The 18,594-nt window shown below is 34.5% G+C and overlaps 1 protein-coding gene across 1 annotated transcript; it reads left to right on the top strand.

Moving 5' to 3' along the window:
- Positions 1-13,179: 13,179 nt before the first annotated feature.
- On the top strand, positions 13,180-17,203 carry LOC149789789 (uncharacterized). The gene has a single exon (XM_089971774.1). The coding sequence runs from the start codon at positions 13,540-13,542 to the stop codon at positions 15,055-15,057; it is 1,518 nt and encodes a 505-aa protein (XP_089827900.1). The 5' UTR covers positions 13,180-13,539; the 3' UTR covers positions 15,058-17,203.
- Positions 17,204-18,594: the final 1,391 nt, after the last annotated feature.

Here is an 18,594-nt window from a genome sequence, read left to right as displayed (position 1 = left end):
ACACTGTTTTATAGCGCTACTTACATGATCGATGGAAAAAATATTGAATCAATTCAGAAAGACGTCGATGTTGCTACAACAATAATGGGACTAGCAAGATACTCGGATGATTATACAAGATCAGCACGTCCCACAATGATGTTTGTAAAGGATAATTCTGATGACCCTGAAAGCGAACAGCATAATAGAAGACGACCAAAAAGCACACTGCACCTAACGATGACGCTGATGTGGGGCCAGTGGTTATTGAAGCTAACGCAAATTTCAACTTGGGATTTTCAACACGCCGATCAATGTTAAATCCAGGAAGGAGACCTTTCTCATGTGCGATTCCACTATCACATATCTTCGGATTTTGCAGAACTGTTAGAAACGTTATCTTTGGAGATAGAAACACGGTTGTTCTTGCGAGAAAAGGTGATGATAATGTCGCAATCTGAAGACCTGCTGAAAATGATGCTGGCAAAGTAGTATTAACAAAACCTTCAGTTTGGTATTCAACGCTACCAACACAAAATGACAGATCCACTAATATGCGACTGTGAAGTAATTAATGTACTTAACGCTATATCAAAATCATCCAAACCGCCACATGAAGTCGTGCTGGATTATACAAGTAACCGCTTCATTGCGCACAAGGCGTTTTAAATAGATCTTAGATCTGAAGGATCTTATATAATGGTAGATATTTACGGAAGATCTTCTTCTACCAGTGTTAAGAAGAAAAAATCCGATGACACTGATCTGTCAAAGTACGCAACTAAAAATGAAATTGTCGATATTATGAATCTTGCTGGAGTTGATCCAGATGAGGTTGTTATTTTTCAGGATAAATATGGTAAGCTAAAAACTAGCAACATCAGATGGAATGAAATAGTTCGACGAGTTCTCGGTGCGGTCACGGACAAGATTCCCGTACTTACTGACAGAGAAAAAATCAGAGACTCAAGTATATAGTTTGCAGCCATCAGAGATGAAATTGCAGTAGGCGTCGCTGGACGTTTGAAAAACACCGACGACACAATCACGGGAGAACTCAGCATGAACGGGAATAAAATAGTTGTTTTAATAGATCCAACATTCGACGAAGACGCAGCACCAAAAAATACGTTGACACCGTAGATGGTAAATTATCCACGTTGCGGGCCGACTATGACGTTCACGTAAACGCGTTTTCAAATCTCCGTAGAAATTTTAGAAAACTTAACGAGATCGCAAGTGAATTCTTTGGTGATCCGTTGACCGTTGAAGCAAAACTCTCTGATATCAAGAGGAACATCGACACGATCAAAAAACACTCGAAGACGTCGTAGTGGGGATTCCAGAGATCATTAACAAAATTAGTCTGATTAAATTCCAGCCGGAGTAAATTCCGGGCATATTACCAACATCGTATACACAGCATCATCAGGATTCGCAACATGGTCAGCGTAGAATAGTACCATCAAATACTCGTCAACAGTTACTGGCTTGTACATTCTGTGTTCAGTGCTGCGAACTTCTTCGAAATATTTACAACGTATCCATGGCGGCATTCAACTGATAGTCTTTCCGGGGTTGAATCTGTTGTATTAAATAAAGGAAACAAAGAAATATTTATTTTGAAAGCAGATGATAAGAAATTAACCGCAAAATCTTACTGGTGGTGTCTAGAATTTGTAGCTGAAACACCGCAATTGGTCACTGAGTAAAATATAATGAGTACCTCAATCGACTTTCAAAAATTCAGGTACAATGAAGCACGTGAATGGCAAACAGCGCTAAAAGATATCGTCGAACAATACACGATAAAAATGAAAAAATATCGACGACGATTACTTATCGTCGACGTGATTGTTTATTCAGTATCCGCTGTTGATGCTTGAACAGGTGTGTATTGTCAGCGGTAACAATGATGGCACCAGTAGCCGTTACTATATGTATTTCGGCTACAACAACGATTGAAGGAGTTCTCAATATGATTGCAAAAATAATATGTACTTGCACGAGCAAAAAATTATCTGAGTAGATGATAAAATTACACAGCTACGGTAGCCAAGTTATCCTCGTTGTTATCAGCAAGCCTCAGTGATGGGATAATTTCTGATTTCGAGTTTTCAGAGAAGATTAAAATATATCACAATGGTATTTCTGATTTAAAAATCATTCCAGTAAAAGAAATCGCACTAGCACAATTACGGGTATATTACAGCTGGCCAAACATCAGATCGAAATTATTTAATGGTACACCAGCAAATAATACACTTGTGTTTGCTAATAAGAAAAAAACAGATGGTACTCCTGACAGGATGGATGTTGGAATACCAAATGGCAGTTATGAGATTGAGGAGATCAATGAAGAATTTCAGCGTAGAATAAAATCAATAACGGGAAAAGAATAAATAATATCAATTAACGTTCATGAACCAACATTATCTGCTACGATTGAAATACACTCACAAGATTACATCGTAGATATCTATCAAAGTTTGATCAGAACTGTTTTAAGTTGACCTGAAATTCCGCTAGAGTATCATGGACTACCAGAATCAAAGTTAATTGAATTTCTCACCGACGAAGAAAGGTTTATAACGACTCCTAAATATCGAAATTTGTATCCATGGGGTGGGATAAATTATTTTGTTTATTGTCCTCTTTATGGTCCTGATATAAAATATCTCCTACCGTTTTCCTTGAGTGAAAATAATATTAAAATTAGTGAAAGAAACTTCAGAGAAATAGCTAATAGAATTAAAACTCAGTATACAACTACAACAACGACATTGGTACAGTTATTTAAACATTATATCGTGGAGTATCCAAATATCGATTTAAAACATCAGATTATTGCAACGATACAGCATCTAAATCAAATTATTTCAGATCTTAAATATGCCAATCAGTATACTGTTGAGGCAATAAATATCGGTACTTATAAAGTTGCAGACAGAGAAAAAAGTATCAAACAGATATACAGCAATCATCATAAAATAAATAAAGCTGAACTATTAAATTTTACAATACCAGGAATTGAAACTGGCGAAGGAACAATATCACTCGAAGATCTTATCACTGAAAATTTTACTAAAATATATGATGCGTGGGTAAACGAACTGCACCTCCGGTCATTCTCAAATACAACAATGAACACGACCGGACAAGTAGACATGTATCATCAGGAATCGTTAATATAACTTCAACGATTGCGGTCAACCTTGTTTGTGTCGTAGTCGATGTCAGTTATCAAACAGACCTTGAAAAATCAAATCAAGCTCAACAGGGATATGTTCTTTATACTTTTACCCCTCCAGTATCCTCTGGAAGTTTAATCGTGCAAGAATCAACTAATCTTGTTTACCTGCGGTGTCACAATAGTGTATTATCACGAATAAATTTCAAGCTCGTAGACCACATTAATCACCAAATTGACCTGCGTGGGGAAGAATTTGTGATCAATCTGTATGTAAAGTCTTAATACATTTATCGTAAGATCTTTATCCTGATGATTTTTCGATTTAATCAAAGAAATATTATATTATGTACCAGCACATGAGGGTTATCATACAGGATAAGGAAATACTTGATACCCCATCAAAACAGCATTTACACAGTCTCTAGATGCAGAACAATTGAATGTTGATATAGTTATTGATGTATACAGTAACGAGGATTTTCTATTGACACAGGAACAATCAAATGAGCTGCGTCAAGAACATATATTGTCGCGATCACGTGTAACAGAGATCGGATTCTAAATAATGCACATTCCTGCATTAATTTTGATCAACTTAAAAATATATTTCAGAAATAACAAAAATAATATTTCAGAAATTAAAAAAAACTAATATTTCAGAATAAATAAAATATTTCAGGATAAATAAAATGGTTTTATTTGATATTTTTATGAAATTGATGCGGTGGTTGGTACTCAAAATTATACATTTCGATCAGTTTGTTGATTCTGATGGGATGATCGGTTCTCAAATTATCCAAAATCAATCAGGTTGTTAATTCTGATACGGGGATTGGTACTCAATATTGAACAAATCGAGCAATTTTGCAAAAGATACTTCAAAAAAATATTTTAGTTATTCTGAAATATTTATTTATTCTGAAATGTTTTATTTATTCTGAAATATTTTATTTATTCTGAAATATTTTATTATCCTGAAATATTTTATTTATTCAGAAATATTTCTATTTTTTATGAAATCGATAGGGTTATTGATACTCAAAATTATACAAATAATCAGTTTTGTAAATTTGATATAATAGTTGGTACTCAAAATTATGCAAATCAATCATGTTTTTATGATAAGATAATATTTCATAATGATAAAAATAATTTTTTCTGTATAAAAAATTAATATTTCAGAAATAAAAAAAAATATTTTTACAGAATAATAAACTAATATTTCGGAACAAATTGACAGCTATTGTCACTCAGTGTTGCTTTGATCTGACATAATATTTCTTAATTGTCTTATACGGGTAAATTGTTTTCTTTGCTTCATATTCGCTGGATAACTCCGATCTAACTTTTTGTACTTCAACAGAGAAAGAGAGGTACAAATTTATTTACTTGATCATCGTTCACCATAGCTAGTGAGCGAAACATCGCTGCCTGAATCCGCTTTATAAACTTATATTGAGATGATAGTATATACTTGTTTTCATTTTTAAGTTCTTCTAGCGTTTCAAAATCAGAAATTATTTTTTCAGGATTTTGTTCATTAGATATATTAATTCTATTTCTCTAATGTTGTAATAGCAGAAATAATATCATTGATATTTTCATAATTCGTTATACGATACATAAATCATTAAAAAAAAAAAGTATATATATATATATATATATATATATATATATATATATATATATATATATATATATATATATATATATATAACCATGTGAACCTCTAGTCGAGTGTTCCAGCAGGTTCAGGAGTATGTTTCAAGGACAGCACAACATATACGATGAATGAAAGATGAAAGCCCATGTGAACCACTAATCGAGTATTTTGGCGAGTTCAGATGATACACAACACAATTTTTATGAAACCCTGAGTGTTTTAGAGAGTTCATACGGGTATATGAAACACAAACCCCATGCGAGGCCATAATTTAGTGTTTTAGCGAACTCAAGAGGGTGTGTTTCAAGGACAGTAATGAATGAATGAAGGAATGACAGTACAAACATAAATCTTAATTAAGGACGGCACAACAATTAAGGACAACACAAACATGAATCTTAATCAAGTACAGTACAAATACATAGTATTTACATACTGACACCAAGGAGAGTATTCACATATTTACACCAAGGACAGTATTTACATATTTACACCAAGGGCAGTATTTACATATTTACAATAAATGAAGTTGAATGAATGAGTGAGGATGAATGAATGAATGAATGATGATGATGGATGAACGGAACCATTCTCTACGCACAACAGATTTTGACACTCGCACACAATAATCATCCCGTCAATGATACAAAAACATGTATCCACCACTTGAGGTATGATGCGAAGATATCTTTTTTTGTTGAGTGTCGAGGGTTGACGGGGCCCCAATTAATTATAAAAAGCGCTAATATGTGTAACCACCGACGGTAGTCAGTCGTGAGATTCGATCCTAGGACCTCAAGTAGCACAGTCCGATACGTTATCAACTGAGCTATCAAAGCATCTGACACATAAATGTTTTAGAAATTATCATATAGCTAGCCATCACTGAAAAAGAATCAGTATTGAGTATTTTTGTTCAAAATACAACTGAATTTGGTTCTGCACTAAAACAACGCTTTCTAGACATATAAAATTCAGAAAAAATGTATTTCTATACAAGAAAGAACCAACCGATAGTTATTCTCAACAAACGGGAAGTATATTGAAATGGATCCATGAAAATATATAACAGATATATATACGTAATACAGGCAGTATTGACTCTGTATTTCTGCACTAGACAAGGACAAATTTTTGCAGTGAAAAATACGTGTATACTCCCGTAACAGGATCTAGAAATAACTTGCTACATAGTACAATGAACCGCATTTATTTTTTTATTTTGTAAGTTAGAAATTATAAACATCTTTCTACAGGTACAATTATGTTCTTAATAACGACGTAGATGGCTCACGAACTAATTACGACCGCAGAAATCACAATATACCGAGAAAATATATATTGCGGAATTATCTCCCTTCGCTCGAGTCTGAAAGCAAGTACGGGGGAAAATACGGACCAAAAAATAAAAGAATTAAATAAATAGGTAATGAATATAATACGAGGTACTTACTAACTAAAAATGATAGTTTATCGCTCCTAATGATATTGGAAAATGATGTTTGGTTATATTTTTTGAGAGCGCGGATCTGGTTATATTTTCTGCAACTCTTTGTACTGAATGTGGTTGAATATTGAAATATCTGGCAGGACACTGATTGAAATATTATTTCTTCGCCAGTATCTATATTTGTAGACTTAACCATCCTTCTTGAAACAGTCCTGCATCTCGCAACGTTACCACGTTCAGAATTCTCACTCTGCGTAATAGCTTGCAAATTTATAAATTATTATTAGTTTTTATACCGTCAACGTGATCGATAACAAGACCATATTTGATCATCCCATTGTGACTCTCGTACACAAATCTATGACAGTGATATCTTTTTACTATATTTTCCCTGCATGAAAATCTAGGATTACCAGCATTATCAATACTACGAAATGGTCTTTTTAATCTACAATTTCTGACAACGCCATCATGATTTGCTTCGTAGCTTCTTATCATAGGATGTCTCACAAACTCATTTTGCTCCATTATGTAATAATTATTTGTTTGATTCATTGTTTGTCTGAAATCTTGATATATAAACCTCCTCACATTTGTAGCGTTTTCACTGATATTATTTTTTGTCATACTAAATTTTAAGCTCTCTGAACCTCCTACCGCCACATTGTGCACACAACTGTGTTTCTTCTCTCACTCCCACACCACACCGCAGACACGGTATTGGACCAAGACTCCCGCGCCGTACATTTTGCAAAAGCATCCATCGAAATTCACCTCTACAAGATTTATTATAGTGGGTCAATGAACCGATCATCAACCATTTGCACTGATTCATTGTGTGTATAATATTTCCTTATTTAAATATCTGTTTGAAATATAGTATGAATGAATTCGAGAGATTATCCAAAATCAAACCTATTGTCGATGGCACAGAAAAAACGGATAAATTTAATCTCGATCCGACTTACCAATGCGAGATCTGGTTGATCTGAATAAGAGTTTGATCTCGAAAATTCATGACGCCAAGAAAGAATTTCGCGACGATGGTGCATCTCATGTATGGTCAACGTTCAAAATTATACGCGACAGAACCATCAACGCTATGATGAACGATAGACGAGCAGTAACTATCATTAACTATCTTGATGATCGAAAGTACTTATTCAGAGTAAAATTCGTTGTATTTATAGACACAGATGATTGGATTATTCGTGATAAATACGATCCTTTACTTAGTAATAAAAATTGCTATACTGAGTAAAGATTCCAAACCAGGAATGTTGAAATTATGAAATTATCATCCTTGATCTTGTCAAGGCTAAATTGTGCAGCTGAACGAGTAACAGAACATTTTACAAAGGCAATGCGTTTAAACGGTTAAAATGACAAAAGACGTTTAAAAAATAAATTCGTGGGCTGATTCAGTTAAGGATAACGGAGCTACAATAAAGGATGTTGATGAGTTAGGAAAAAGAAAAAAATTTCCAATAACAGAAGCAACGATAACTGGAGAAATATTGTACGACTCAAAATATAAATGAAGAGGATCTCCAATAAATATCATTGATCATAATGCGCACGCATGGACTAGCGCACTAACAATATTTCCACGAGATCGAACTGTAAGATTTTACGCAGACACTGGGAGAGTTATATTTGATTTTATTAATGAAATAGGTAAAAACGATCCTGTGTCGGTATGGTTATTTGAAAGTCATGAAGCGGGTAGATTTGATCAGATTGTAATGCCAAATAGTGAAATATATCGAATAGAATCTCTCCACGGGGAAATGAAAATCTTCGCGGTGAAGTGCGGCTACTCCACGGAAAATATTGATAAATTATTAAGCAACTATTTTACCGTTCCGTCTGTTGGGGCTCATTTTGCAAGAGAGAAAAATTCGTGGAAATCAACACGTTTTGATTTACTCGAAGACGTACAATTAAGTTGCGTCGAATACGGACACAGTGGATTGTGGAATACTAAATACGATCACGGAGATGGTATGGTTGCATGTTACCCGGGAAGTTTTCTTGGATACGGAGAGTGTTCTGGATATTTGAAAAGATTTGTTCACCCTACAAAAGAGATGACGGAGTAGCAAATAATGGAACATTGCCTGATTTTGATCTAACTGGATTCGCTCGTATTGAATCATTCGAGTTTAACGAAAATCTCCACAAAATTTGTTATGTTTGTTTTGGCAGACATTTCTCTGAGAAACGTTAGGCGCCAATAGTTTTTTACGATATATGCTTGATTGTGCGATGTTGATATCATTAATTGTCAGTGAAGCAATTACATCATATCACGCGCAGAGAGAAGTTTGTTTACCCACACCTGATTTTATTAGTCTTGATGAAGTCATTAAAGAATTTAAGGAAAAATGTCCTAATGTTTCTGAAGATGATGTTATCAAAGAATCTCGTAAAATTCTCGAGATTAAACTTAAAAATAATGAAAAAACTGCGAAAGATCTCGGTAGAAGAATTATAGGTAAATTTACTCAGGGATGCGCATATGATCATAAAAGACATTACGCACGATTAATTCTAGATGATGCCGAATATCATTTTATAATCGCTGATGTAACAAAAAGAGATATATTTGTAAATCGAGAAAGTGTTTATTTATCTGACGGAACAAAATTGGGTACAATCGTTAGTTACATAAATGACGTCTCCCCACATTATACCCATCTAAGATTTTCGATGTTGGCTTATGTTTCTATAAATTTATTATCGATGATTAACAGATTTCCTGAAACCGCAGTCAGAATCTCAACGGATTCATTTTATGTTGAGAGTAAACATTCAGAATTGATGATTTGTTTTACGAGTAGCGATGAAAAATGGAGTTCGTGGAGAATAAAAAAGGAAATGTTACAAAGTTACACAGAACCAGCGGATGTTCCGATGAGAGATTTGTATCGTAAAAACAATAAAATATCAGAAATATCGAAAGTGCCGTCGGTGTATGATCCAATAGATAAATATAAAACTGTTTATCTCAATGGACCTGGATGATGCGGCAAGACAACTCGTGTTATTGAGTTATTTAGGCAGAATACAGATATTATTGTTTTAACACCTGCACATAGACTCGCGCGAGAAATGAAGGAACGGCAAGTACAGTCGTGCGCGTATCATAGTTTCTTTCGGTGGCGCGGAGATACATGGACTCCTGAACGAATGGGAGAAAAATATATACCTAAAATAATGATTTGGGATGAAATATGCACAGTATCCCTGAATACATTAAAAACGTTTATTGATTGGTTGTTAACGAAAAATACCGCTATAATAATGTGTGGTGATCATAGTAAACCACCACCTTTTACTGGACCATCTCCACATGATTGGTTAAAGAATTTCGTTGATTATTACGAAGAAATAAATAATGATCATAGAGCTCTTGATGCAAATTTTAAAGAATTTTTAAAAAATGGATCAGATTGCAATCAAACAAAACTCAGTGTGAAGTAATGCGCGGAGTAATTTCAGAGTCCTCCGTGGGCGATTTTTGGAATTTATGGAGACCAGACGCTTTGATAGTAACAAGCAGAAAAATAATCAGAGAGACAATTCAACGTCAGTTATTTCAGCAAAATAAAGAAAAAAATTCAGAATAACCCGTACCGTTACGTTATCGACCATCAGAATATTACGTTAATATTCCAGGGCAGACTGAGAAACGAAATCTCGTGTTAAATGATATTGTGGCTGTTGATATCAGTGTTGCCGAAGATGCATTACACGCTCATAAATCTCCATGGGTGTTGGGATACACCATGACAATTCATTCGTCTCAAGGATTAACTGTTTCTGATACGCGAGTTTGGATTGTGGATGATCGCACTGAATGGTCAAATTTAGTTTATTTAGCGGTATCCAGGGTTAGAAAAATGTCTCAGTTACGGAGAATTATAATTTCTGAAATTGTTAATGAAACCAGCAATATCATCGATAGTGATACAATAAGAAAAAATTAGCCGGATACAAACAAAATGACAATAACAAAAATAAACGCAACTTTGATCCTGACGCCGAATTTATAAAACCGTTGTAACAGCACCAGAATAATCATTGCGCAAGTTGGTATAGTGTGATCTCATGGAGATACTCGAATAATGATTCAATACAATTCACCGTAGACAGAAAAAATAATAGTCTTGGTCATACACGAGAAAATGGTATGTTGACCTGTCTTGAGTGTAATCGACGTCGGGGTGCTAGTTAAGTGTTCGCGGTGGTAATTGTGTATCCTCAGGAATCACCTGTAGTTGTTCACGTTTAAATCCTCGTTCAGGAGCAGTTGAATCCAATCTGTAGAATTGGTATATTTTTTGTGTGTGTGTAATTGCGTTAATAGGTTTCATGTTGGTTGTTCGAGTAATGTCATTATTTAGCGCAGCTATCGCACTTGGTAATCTTGATACCCATTCACGAGATCTCTTGTTTTGAATAAATTCTTTCGCGTACTGATATCCAAATAACCGCTCAGCAAGTGTTCGATTAAATCGCCCAACAATTGCCTGATCACGAGGAATTGCAGTATGTCCACGTCGTATTTTGACATTATGTCGCTTCATCAACGATGATGCTGGACCAATAAATTCTTTACCAGGAATAACCTGCAGTAAATGTGGCCATTGAGACCACCACGTTGATAAATTCGTTCAAACGCAGAAGCTACTTCAGATGCTGTTTTAGTTGATAATGTTTCTGCTTCTTTATATCTACTGGCAACATCAACGACAATTAGTGCGTATTTGTATGTTTTTCTCCGTACAATATCATGAGGAAAAAAATCTGCTTGATGAACTTCATTCGGAACACTAACATCAAAATACGCGTACTGAATTCGTTTCGGTGGTGCTAGGTAAATTTGCCATATCGCCTGTTTGGATAACCACGCTGCGGCGACAGAACGTGTAACATTTGCTGCGTTAGATAGTTTGGTAATTGCTGCTCTGCCTCTCCAGTACCCTCTTGGGGAATGATAAATTGATTCCATTGATATAATTAATTACCAGCCCCTAGCGCTAATTTACCTTTCATCGCAGATCTTACTAACCAAATTATTCATTTTTCTTTAAGAGATTTATTTTTTATAGAATTTATCTCATGAAGCAACTTCACATCTGCGAGATCTCCGTGCTGCAGATCATTACTCTTGTAAGCAATATCATGAACGCAACATGCTTTATCAATATCGTTTTTAGGATATTCACCTGGTTTTGGTTGATCCTGATTATCAAGCCTGATATCAAGTCAAGTACCAGGACCACAGTAATTATATCCCGTTGAATGTTTTTCTCCTGGGTATTTAGCCCATGGAGTACCTGGGAATTTTGACATTAATTTAGCAATATCACCACCATCTTTTTTAGGTAAAATCCAAACTTTCTTTCTAAAACATACAAAACATTTTCCACCATATGCTATTTTCGGATTTTCGTTGAACTGTAGCTAAAGCAGTAGTCGGTGTTTTAGATCTACAACGCAAACAATATAAATTCATGTATAATTAAATATATGAATATAATTGATTTCTCAGCGACTCGAAAACATGAGCCACTTAAACACCATCCTGCGTTACCAAATTCCATCAGAATGATAATAATATGTCCATCTGGAAGTGGAAAGACGCATCTATTACCAAATTTGATAATGAGATGGCTAAAATGGGACAAGTTGTATTTGATAGTCCCGTCTGTAGATTACCAGCGATGCTACGATCTGCTTAAAGATTTTTATGAAAAAGCAAAATTACTAAATGAAGAAAATAATGATATTATTGATTTTATAACAGATATTGATGAATCCCGTCCGTTGATGATTTCGACGGATTTATTAATAATTTAGTTGTATACGATGATATGATGTTGGACAAACAATCAAATAAAGCTAGGTTATTTTTCGAGGCAGACATAATAATACTGACAGTATTTAGGTTACACAGAGATATGTACAAATACCAAAAATGAATCAGGGATAACTGCAATATTTTATCTATATTTAATAGAGTCGAGACACATACGTTGCGAAATATTCATTAAACTTGATGTGGTGGGGACATGGATTATAATAAATTCAGAAATTTCTTTTCACGAGCTCAAGCTACCCCACACGGATTTATAACGACAAATTTACATGACCCTAGATCAACATATCATATAGGTCTTGATAAAATATTTGGATAGCATCAGAGAGGGTGCGACCTCAGGTTGGTTCAAGTTTATAATATTGCTCGCGATGAGTTTTTAAGTATAAAAAAAAAAAAAAAAATACGGAAATAAATATTCTAACTAACCGGAGAATTCTCAACGTGGTTAGTTATTTTGATTTTTAAGGTCATTTACGTCATTTTAATCCTTTTTTCAGGGCGATTTATTTCGGTATTTGCTTCTGTAATAAGGTATGTTCACCATCTCTGCTGCTAACGCAAGCCCTTTCCCTGGATGAAAATTTGGAAAAACATTGTCTACTAACTAGTTTGCTGCAGTTCAGAATAGTTGTCCTCCAAGCCGTTTTTGACATACTCTACTTGCGTTGCACCCCACGTGTCTACTGCTATGGGAGGCTAGCTCTTCTTCCTAGCCGATAATTCGTATTTCACTATCAACCTACTGCAGGGCAATTATGGAAGGTGTACATGCCTAACATCAATTTCTCAATTTCAAGAACAACACATGCCCGAAACACCTAGTTCATAAATATATCAATATCTGTAAATAGTAAACAATACAAGCTGAAAAAATCACACCATAGCCTTAAGTTAAGAAATTTGTCACGAGCCAATTTACGAAACTGGACACTGCCTACTTAGCACAAGACTACACGTAGATTGCTAGACGGTAGGAAAACCATCTAAGTGTGAAGTGTGTGATAAAATGCTTACTCGTAATAGGAGCATAAAAGAGCACATATGGATTCATACTGGAGAAATGGGAAGTATTTGATGAAAGCTTTTATCGGAATCGACATTTAAAACAGCACTTGAGGATTCATGCTGCAAAAACCATTTAAGTGTGAGGTATGTGATGACTGCTTTTCTCAGAATTCAAATTTAAAACAGCACTTGAGCATTCATACTGGAGAAAAACCATTTAAGTGTGAAGTATGTATTGAATACTTTACTCATAATGGAAGTTTAAAACAGCACTTGAAGATTCATTCTGGAGAAAAACCATTTAAGTGTGAAATATGTGATAAGATGTTTACTTGGAATGTAACTAAAAAAAAGAGCACATGCGCATTCATACTGGAAAAAAAAAACATTTAAATGTGAAGCATGTAAAGAAAGCTTTTCTCACAATAGAAAAAAAAAACCCATTAAAGTGTGAAGCATCTGATGCAACCTTTCTTCAGAATGGAAATTTAAAAAGGCACATGAGGATGCAAACTGGAGAAAAACCATTTAAGTGTGAAGTATGTGATGCAAGCTTTCGTCAGAAAGGAAATTTAAAACTGCACATGAGGATTCATACTGGAGAAAAGCCATTTAAGTGTGAAGTATGTAAAGTAAGCTTTGCTCACAGTATAAGTTTAAAAAATCATTTAAGGATTCATTCAGGAGAAAAACCGTTTAAGTGTGAAGTATGTGCTGAAAGCTTTACTCAGAATGGAAATTTAAAATATCACATAATGATTCATACTGGAGAAAAACCGTTCAAGTGTGAAGTATGTCATGCAAGCTTTACCCGGAAAGAAACTTTAAAACAGCACATGAGGATTCATACTGGAGAAAAACCATTTAAATGTGCAGTATGTAATAAAAGCTTTCCTCTGAATTCAAGTTTAAAACTGCATATGCTCATTCATACTGGAAAAAAGCTATTTAATTGTGAAGTATGTGATAAAAGCTTTTCTCAGAAATATCACTTAAAACAGCACTTGAGGATTCATACTGGAGAAAAGCCATTTAAGTGTGAAGTATGTGATAAAAGCTTTACTCATAGTGGAAGTTTAAAACAGCACATGAGGATTCATACTAAAGAGAAACCATTTAAATGTGAAGTATGTGAAAAAAGCTTTACTCATAATGGAAGTTTAAAACAGCACATGAGGAGTCATACTAAAGAGAAACCATTTGAATGTGAAATATGTGAAAAAAGCTTTACTCAAAATGGAAGTTTAAAACAGCACTTGAATATTCATTCTGGAGAAAAACCATTTCAGTGTGAGGTATGTGATAAAATGTTTACTTGGAATGTAACTAAAAAAGAGCACATGCGCATTCATACTGGAGAAAAACCATTTAAATGTGACGTATGCAAAAAAAGCTTTGCTCGTAATAGTAATTTAAAACAACACTTAATGATTCATACAGGAGAAAAACCATTTAAGTGTGAAGTATGTGATGCAAGCTTTCTTCAGAATGAAAATTTAAAACAGCACATGAAGATTCATACTGGAGAAAAATCATTTAAATGTGAAGTATGTAAAGAAAGCTTTGCTCGCAATATTAGTTTAAAACAACACTTAACGATTCATACAGGAGTAAAACCATTTAAGTGTGAAGTATGTGATGGAAGCTTTCGTCAGAATGGAAATTTAAAACGGCACATGAGGATTCATACTGGAGAAAAATCATTTAAATGTGAAGTATGTAAAGAAAGTTTTGCTAGCAATATAAGATTAAAACAACACTTAACAATTCATACAGGAGAAAAACCATTTAAGTGTGAGGTATGTGATGCACGCTTTCTTGAGAATGAAACTTTAAAACGGCACATGAGAATTCATACTGGAAAAAAAAACATTTAAGTGTGAAGTATGTGATGCAAGCTTTCATGAGAATGGAAATTTAAAACGGCACATGAGGATTCATACTGGAGAAAAACCATTTAAAAGTGAAGTATGTAAAGAAAGCTTTGCTCACGATGTGAGTGTAAAACAACATTTAGTGATTCATACAGGAGAAAAACCATTTAAGTGTGAGGTATGTGATGCAGGCTTTGTTCAGAATGGAAATTTAAAACGGCACATGAGGATTCATACTGGAGGAAAACCGTTTAAGTGTGAAATATGTAATCAAAGGTTCAGTCAGGGTTGAAATTTAAAATGGCACATGGGCATTCATGATTGGAGATAAACTATATAGATGAAAAGTGCATGATGAAATTTTCATTTCCAGTGGACATTCAAAACTGCACAAGAGCATTCATACTGGATGAAAAACATACAAGTCTAATGCTGTCAACATTTGTTAAGTAGCCATGTAGAAAATACTTAGAGATATATTACTTTTGTTTCCACATTAAAAAAAATTAAGTCTTCTCATACTAACATTCAAAGATTATTTTAGTTTTATTCATTAATAACTGTTACAACACAAATGAATCTTTCTCTGTTGTCTTCACATGATTCTGAAAGACTTTGTGTGACTTTATTTGGCTTTTTGTTGCTTAGTCAGCATTGGCAGTGTTTGCCATGAAATGTTATGATGCAGTGGAAAACTGATGGTGTACATGAGGATAAATACAGTGGAAAAATCATTTAAGTGTGAGGTAAGTGATAAAATGTTTCATCAGTGTGGGGCTCTATGGCTGCATGATAATACAAGATAGTTGAAAGGGCATCATTGCTTAAAAAGAATGTTTTGTTAGACACAGGCACAAGACTGGCGACTTTAGTGAACTTAGACGCCCTTAACTGAAATTCTACAAGCCTGTATGCCAATTTCTACAAGCCTGTATGCCAATTTCTACAAGCCTAAAATTTTCCCTTTTTTTAATATAGTTTCAGCATTGCAGTAGCTAAAATTCAAATATGAATTCAGTAGGGTTTAAAAGGGTTTGAAGCTACTGCAAGTGTTATTAGTGTGCATGACTGAACTCACTAGGGACTAGATGGCCCTGGTGTATAAACTTCTCTGCTGGATTCTCTGAGTAAATATCGGTTAGAACCATGTTGACATGTTTCGTTTGCAGCATATGCAAAACACTAATAGCCTTCCCTTTATTTTTGGGGGGTGTATTTTTGTGGTCTGCTTTAGAAAATAAATCTCATTCAAGCAAGATTATGTGAATTTATTTTTGTTTGGTTTGATTCAGACTAATTGTTTCCTAAATCACCTGTAGAAATGAATTACACTTGAACTTTATTCTGACAGCTGAATTGATCATGCTTTGCATTCTGTATTATGGAGTAAAATCTGGCTTCCAAGAAACATTCCTGCTGTTGCATACTGGAAAAAAACCATTTGAGAGTGAAATATGTCATAAACGATTTTCTCTCCAAGACATCTAAAATTGTCAATGATACATGCTGGAGAAATAAACATTTAAGTATTTACATGTGATGGTATGATCCTTTCGAGTAGATGTCTGAAGACTCACATAAGGGTACATGCTGGAAACAAAAATCATTGAAGTCTGAAGTATGTGATCAAATCATTATGACTTATAGTGGATCTCTAAAGTTGCACTCATTAAATTATAGAAATGTGATAATGCGATGGAAGGTATAATTGGAGTGAATATCATCGATGCTCATGAGAACTTATACTAGAGACAAATGTTTAAGCATGAAGGAACAACGCAAACTGGAGAAAAAACATCTAGGTATGAAACAAGTACACTTAATGGAGAAAAGCATTTCAACTTTCAAGTGATGGTCCTTAATGGAGAAAAGCATTTAAATATTTATAACCAATAACAAGTTATTTCCTAAAGTTTCCCAGATTCATTTTGAGAAACTCTGTGATGATGGAATTAGACTCTTGACAGACAAGATGAAGGACAAAACCTGGGTAAACTAATTTTCCTTGCTTACCAGATATGTGCAGCTAGTCTGTTGTAGACATTATGCAATAGATAGATTGTATGTCTGTTACTTATATAGGTCATATGTCTGATGCATTACATTGTACAACAAATGATTTATAGGAATTAAATATGAAATACCTAAAGTCTCAACTTATTTAATATGACAACCATGTAAAAAACTAAGGTCTCAAACCACATATACAATGCAGAGCCACTTTAACCATGGATGAACATTAAATTTGACAAATCCTCTAAAACCACCTGTCAGCAGTGCCTCATCACCTGTCAGCAGTTCCTCCTGGTTCTGCTCTTCACAACTTTTACAACAGTCCTTTCTATATCTAAGGAATTGTATTCTTTTCAGGCTTTACAATAGATAGCTGTCTCTGCACCAAAGGATGCACTATACAGATATTATGACACGAGAGTGATATCTGTTAGGTGAAATTTCAATTTGCAACATGGCGTGAATGCTGACATACCTCTTTGTTGCTTTTATGTGCTGTGGCTGAAATTTCTTTTGATGTAATGCCAAGGTCTATACTTTTTAATCAATATTGTACCTATCAACCTTACAATAAACTAAAGGATAAACATTTAATAAATCTTCTAGTGTAGCATGGATCAGTGAAGTGAGTAAAAAGATATGGTTTCACCTACTGAACTGACACATGATACACTAGACAATCTTGACAAATATATTCTACCACACCGTAAACCTGTCATGACAACACAATCAACATGTACAACATTTATGCTGAATGTGACACTGACTACATGAATATATATGATATGCAGTTATATCTTTTAGCCAGTCTGTAGGGGCCGCGGGTGGTCTAAAGCGCTGTCCGTTACGGATCACTGCCATCTCACTTCTATCTGCGTAGGTTCCAGTCTCGGATTTGGCCAACGTGGGTATGTGAGAAAGCTTGCCAGTAGCTTCTCATGGGTCGGTGGGTCCTTCTGGAGATTTCCCGGTTTCTTCCTCCACCATTATTCCTGGCCGCCATGTATAGCCTATCGTGTGCTGAAAAATGTCGTTAAACCCTACAACAACAACAACAAAGCCAGTATGTATCTAGACTTTTATTCTTTTCGCCTTTTCAACATTGATCATTTTCGCAATGGCACCTGTTAAGTATGGAAAACCTATGCGTGTTAGCTTTCACAGTTGAAAAGAGACTATTTCTGAAGATATTTTTGAACATTGACTAGTGTTCAAAGGACAGACTTGTGAAGTGGAGATTGATCCACCAAAGAAGTATTTATTCCATACAAACTCAGGTTAATTTGCCCATCTATTTCACTGTTGGGAAAGATTGGACAATCGTATACTATTATTGGATAATGTCTTTCAGTAACATTGTCAAATATATGACAGTGTGAACAATGACAATGAAAGGAGTAGCTTCTTAAATCAGATAAACCCCTTAATCCAAAAATACAGTTCACCATTATCAGTTTATTAAATTGAAATAGACATAATTGGACCAGTATAAGTCAAGGAGAGAGGTAATTGCAATCTTGTTATGTT

The sequence above is a fragment of the Sinohyriopsis cumingii genome, chromosome 10, assembly GCF_028554795.1.
Source record: "Sinohyriopsis cumingii isolate HCF-2022 chromosome 10, ASM2855479v2, whole genome shotgun sequence".
NCBI lineage: Eukaryota > Metazoa > Mollusca > Bivalvia > Unionida > Unionidae > Sinohyriopsis > Sinohyriopsis cumingii.
This window is presented reverse-complemented; position numbering and strand designations above follow the sequence as displayed.

What these genes read in the sequence shown, in the direction of transcription:
- LOC149789789 (XM_089971774.1), top strand. Translation starts at nt 13,540, where the DNA reads ATGCGCATTCATACTGGAAAAAAAAAACATTTAAATGTGAAGCATGTA.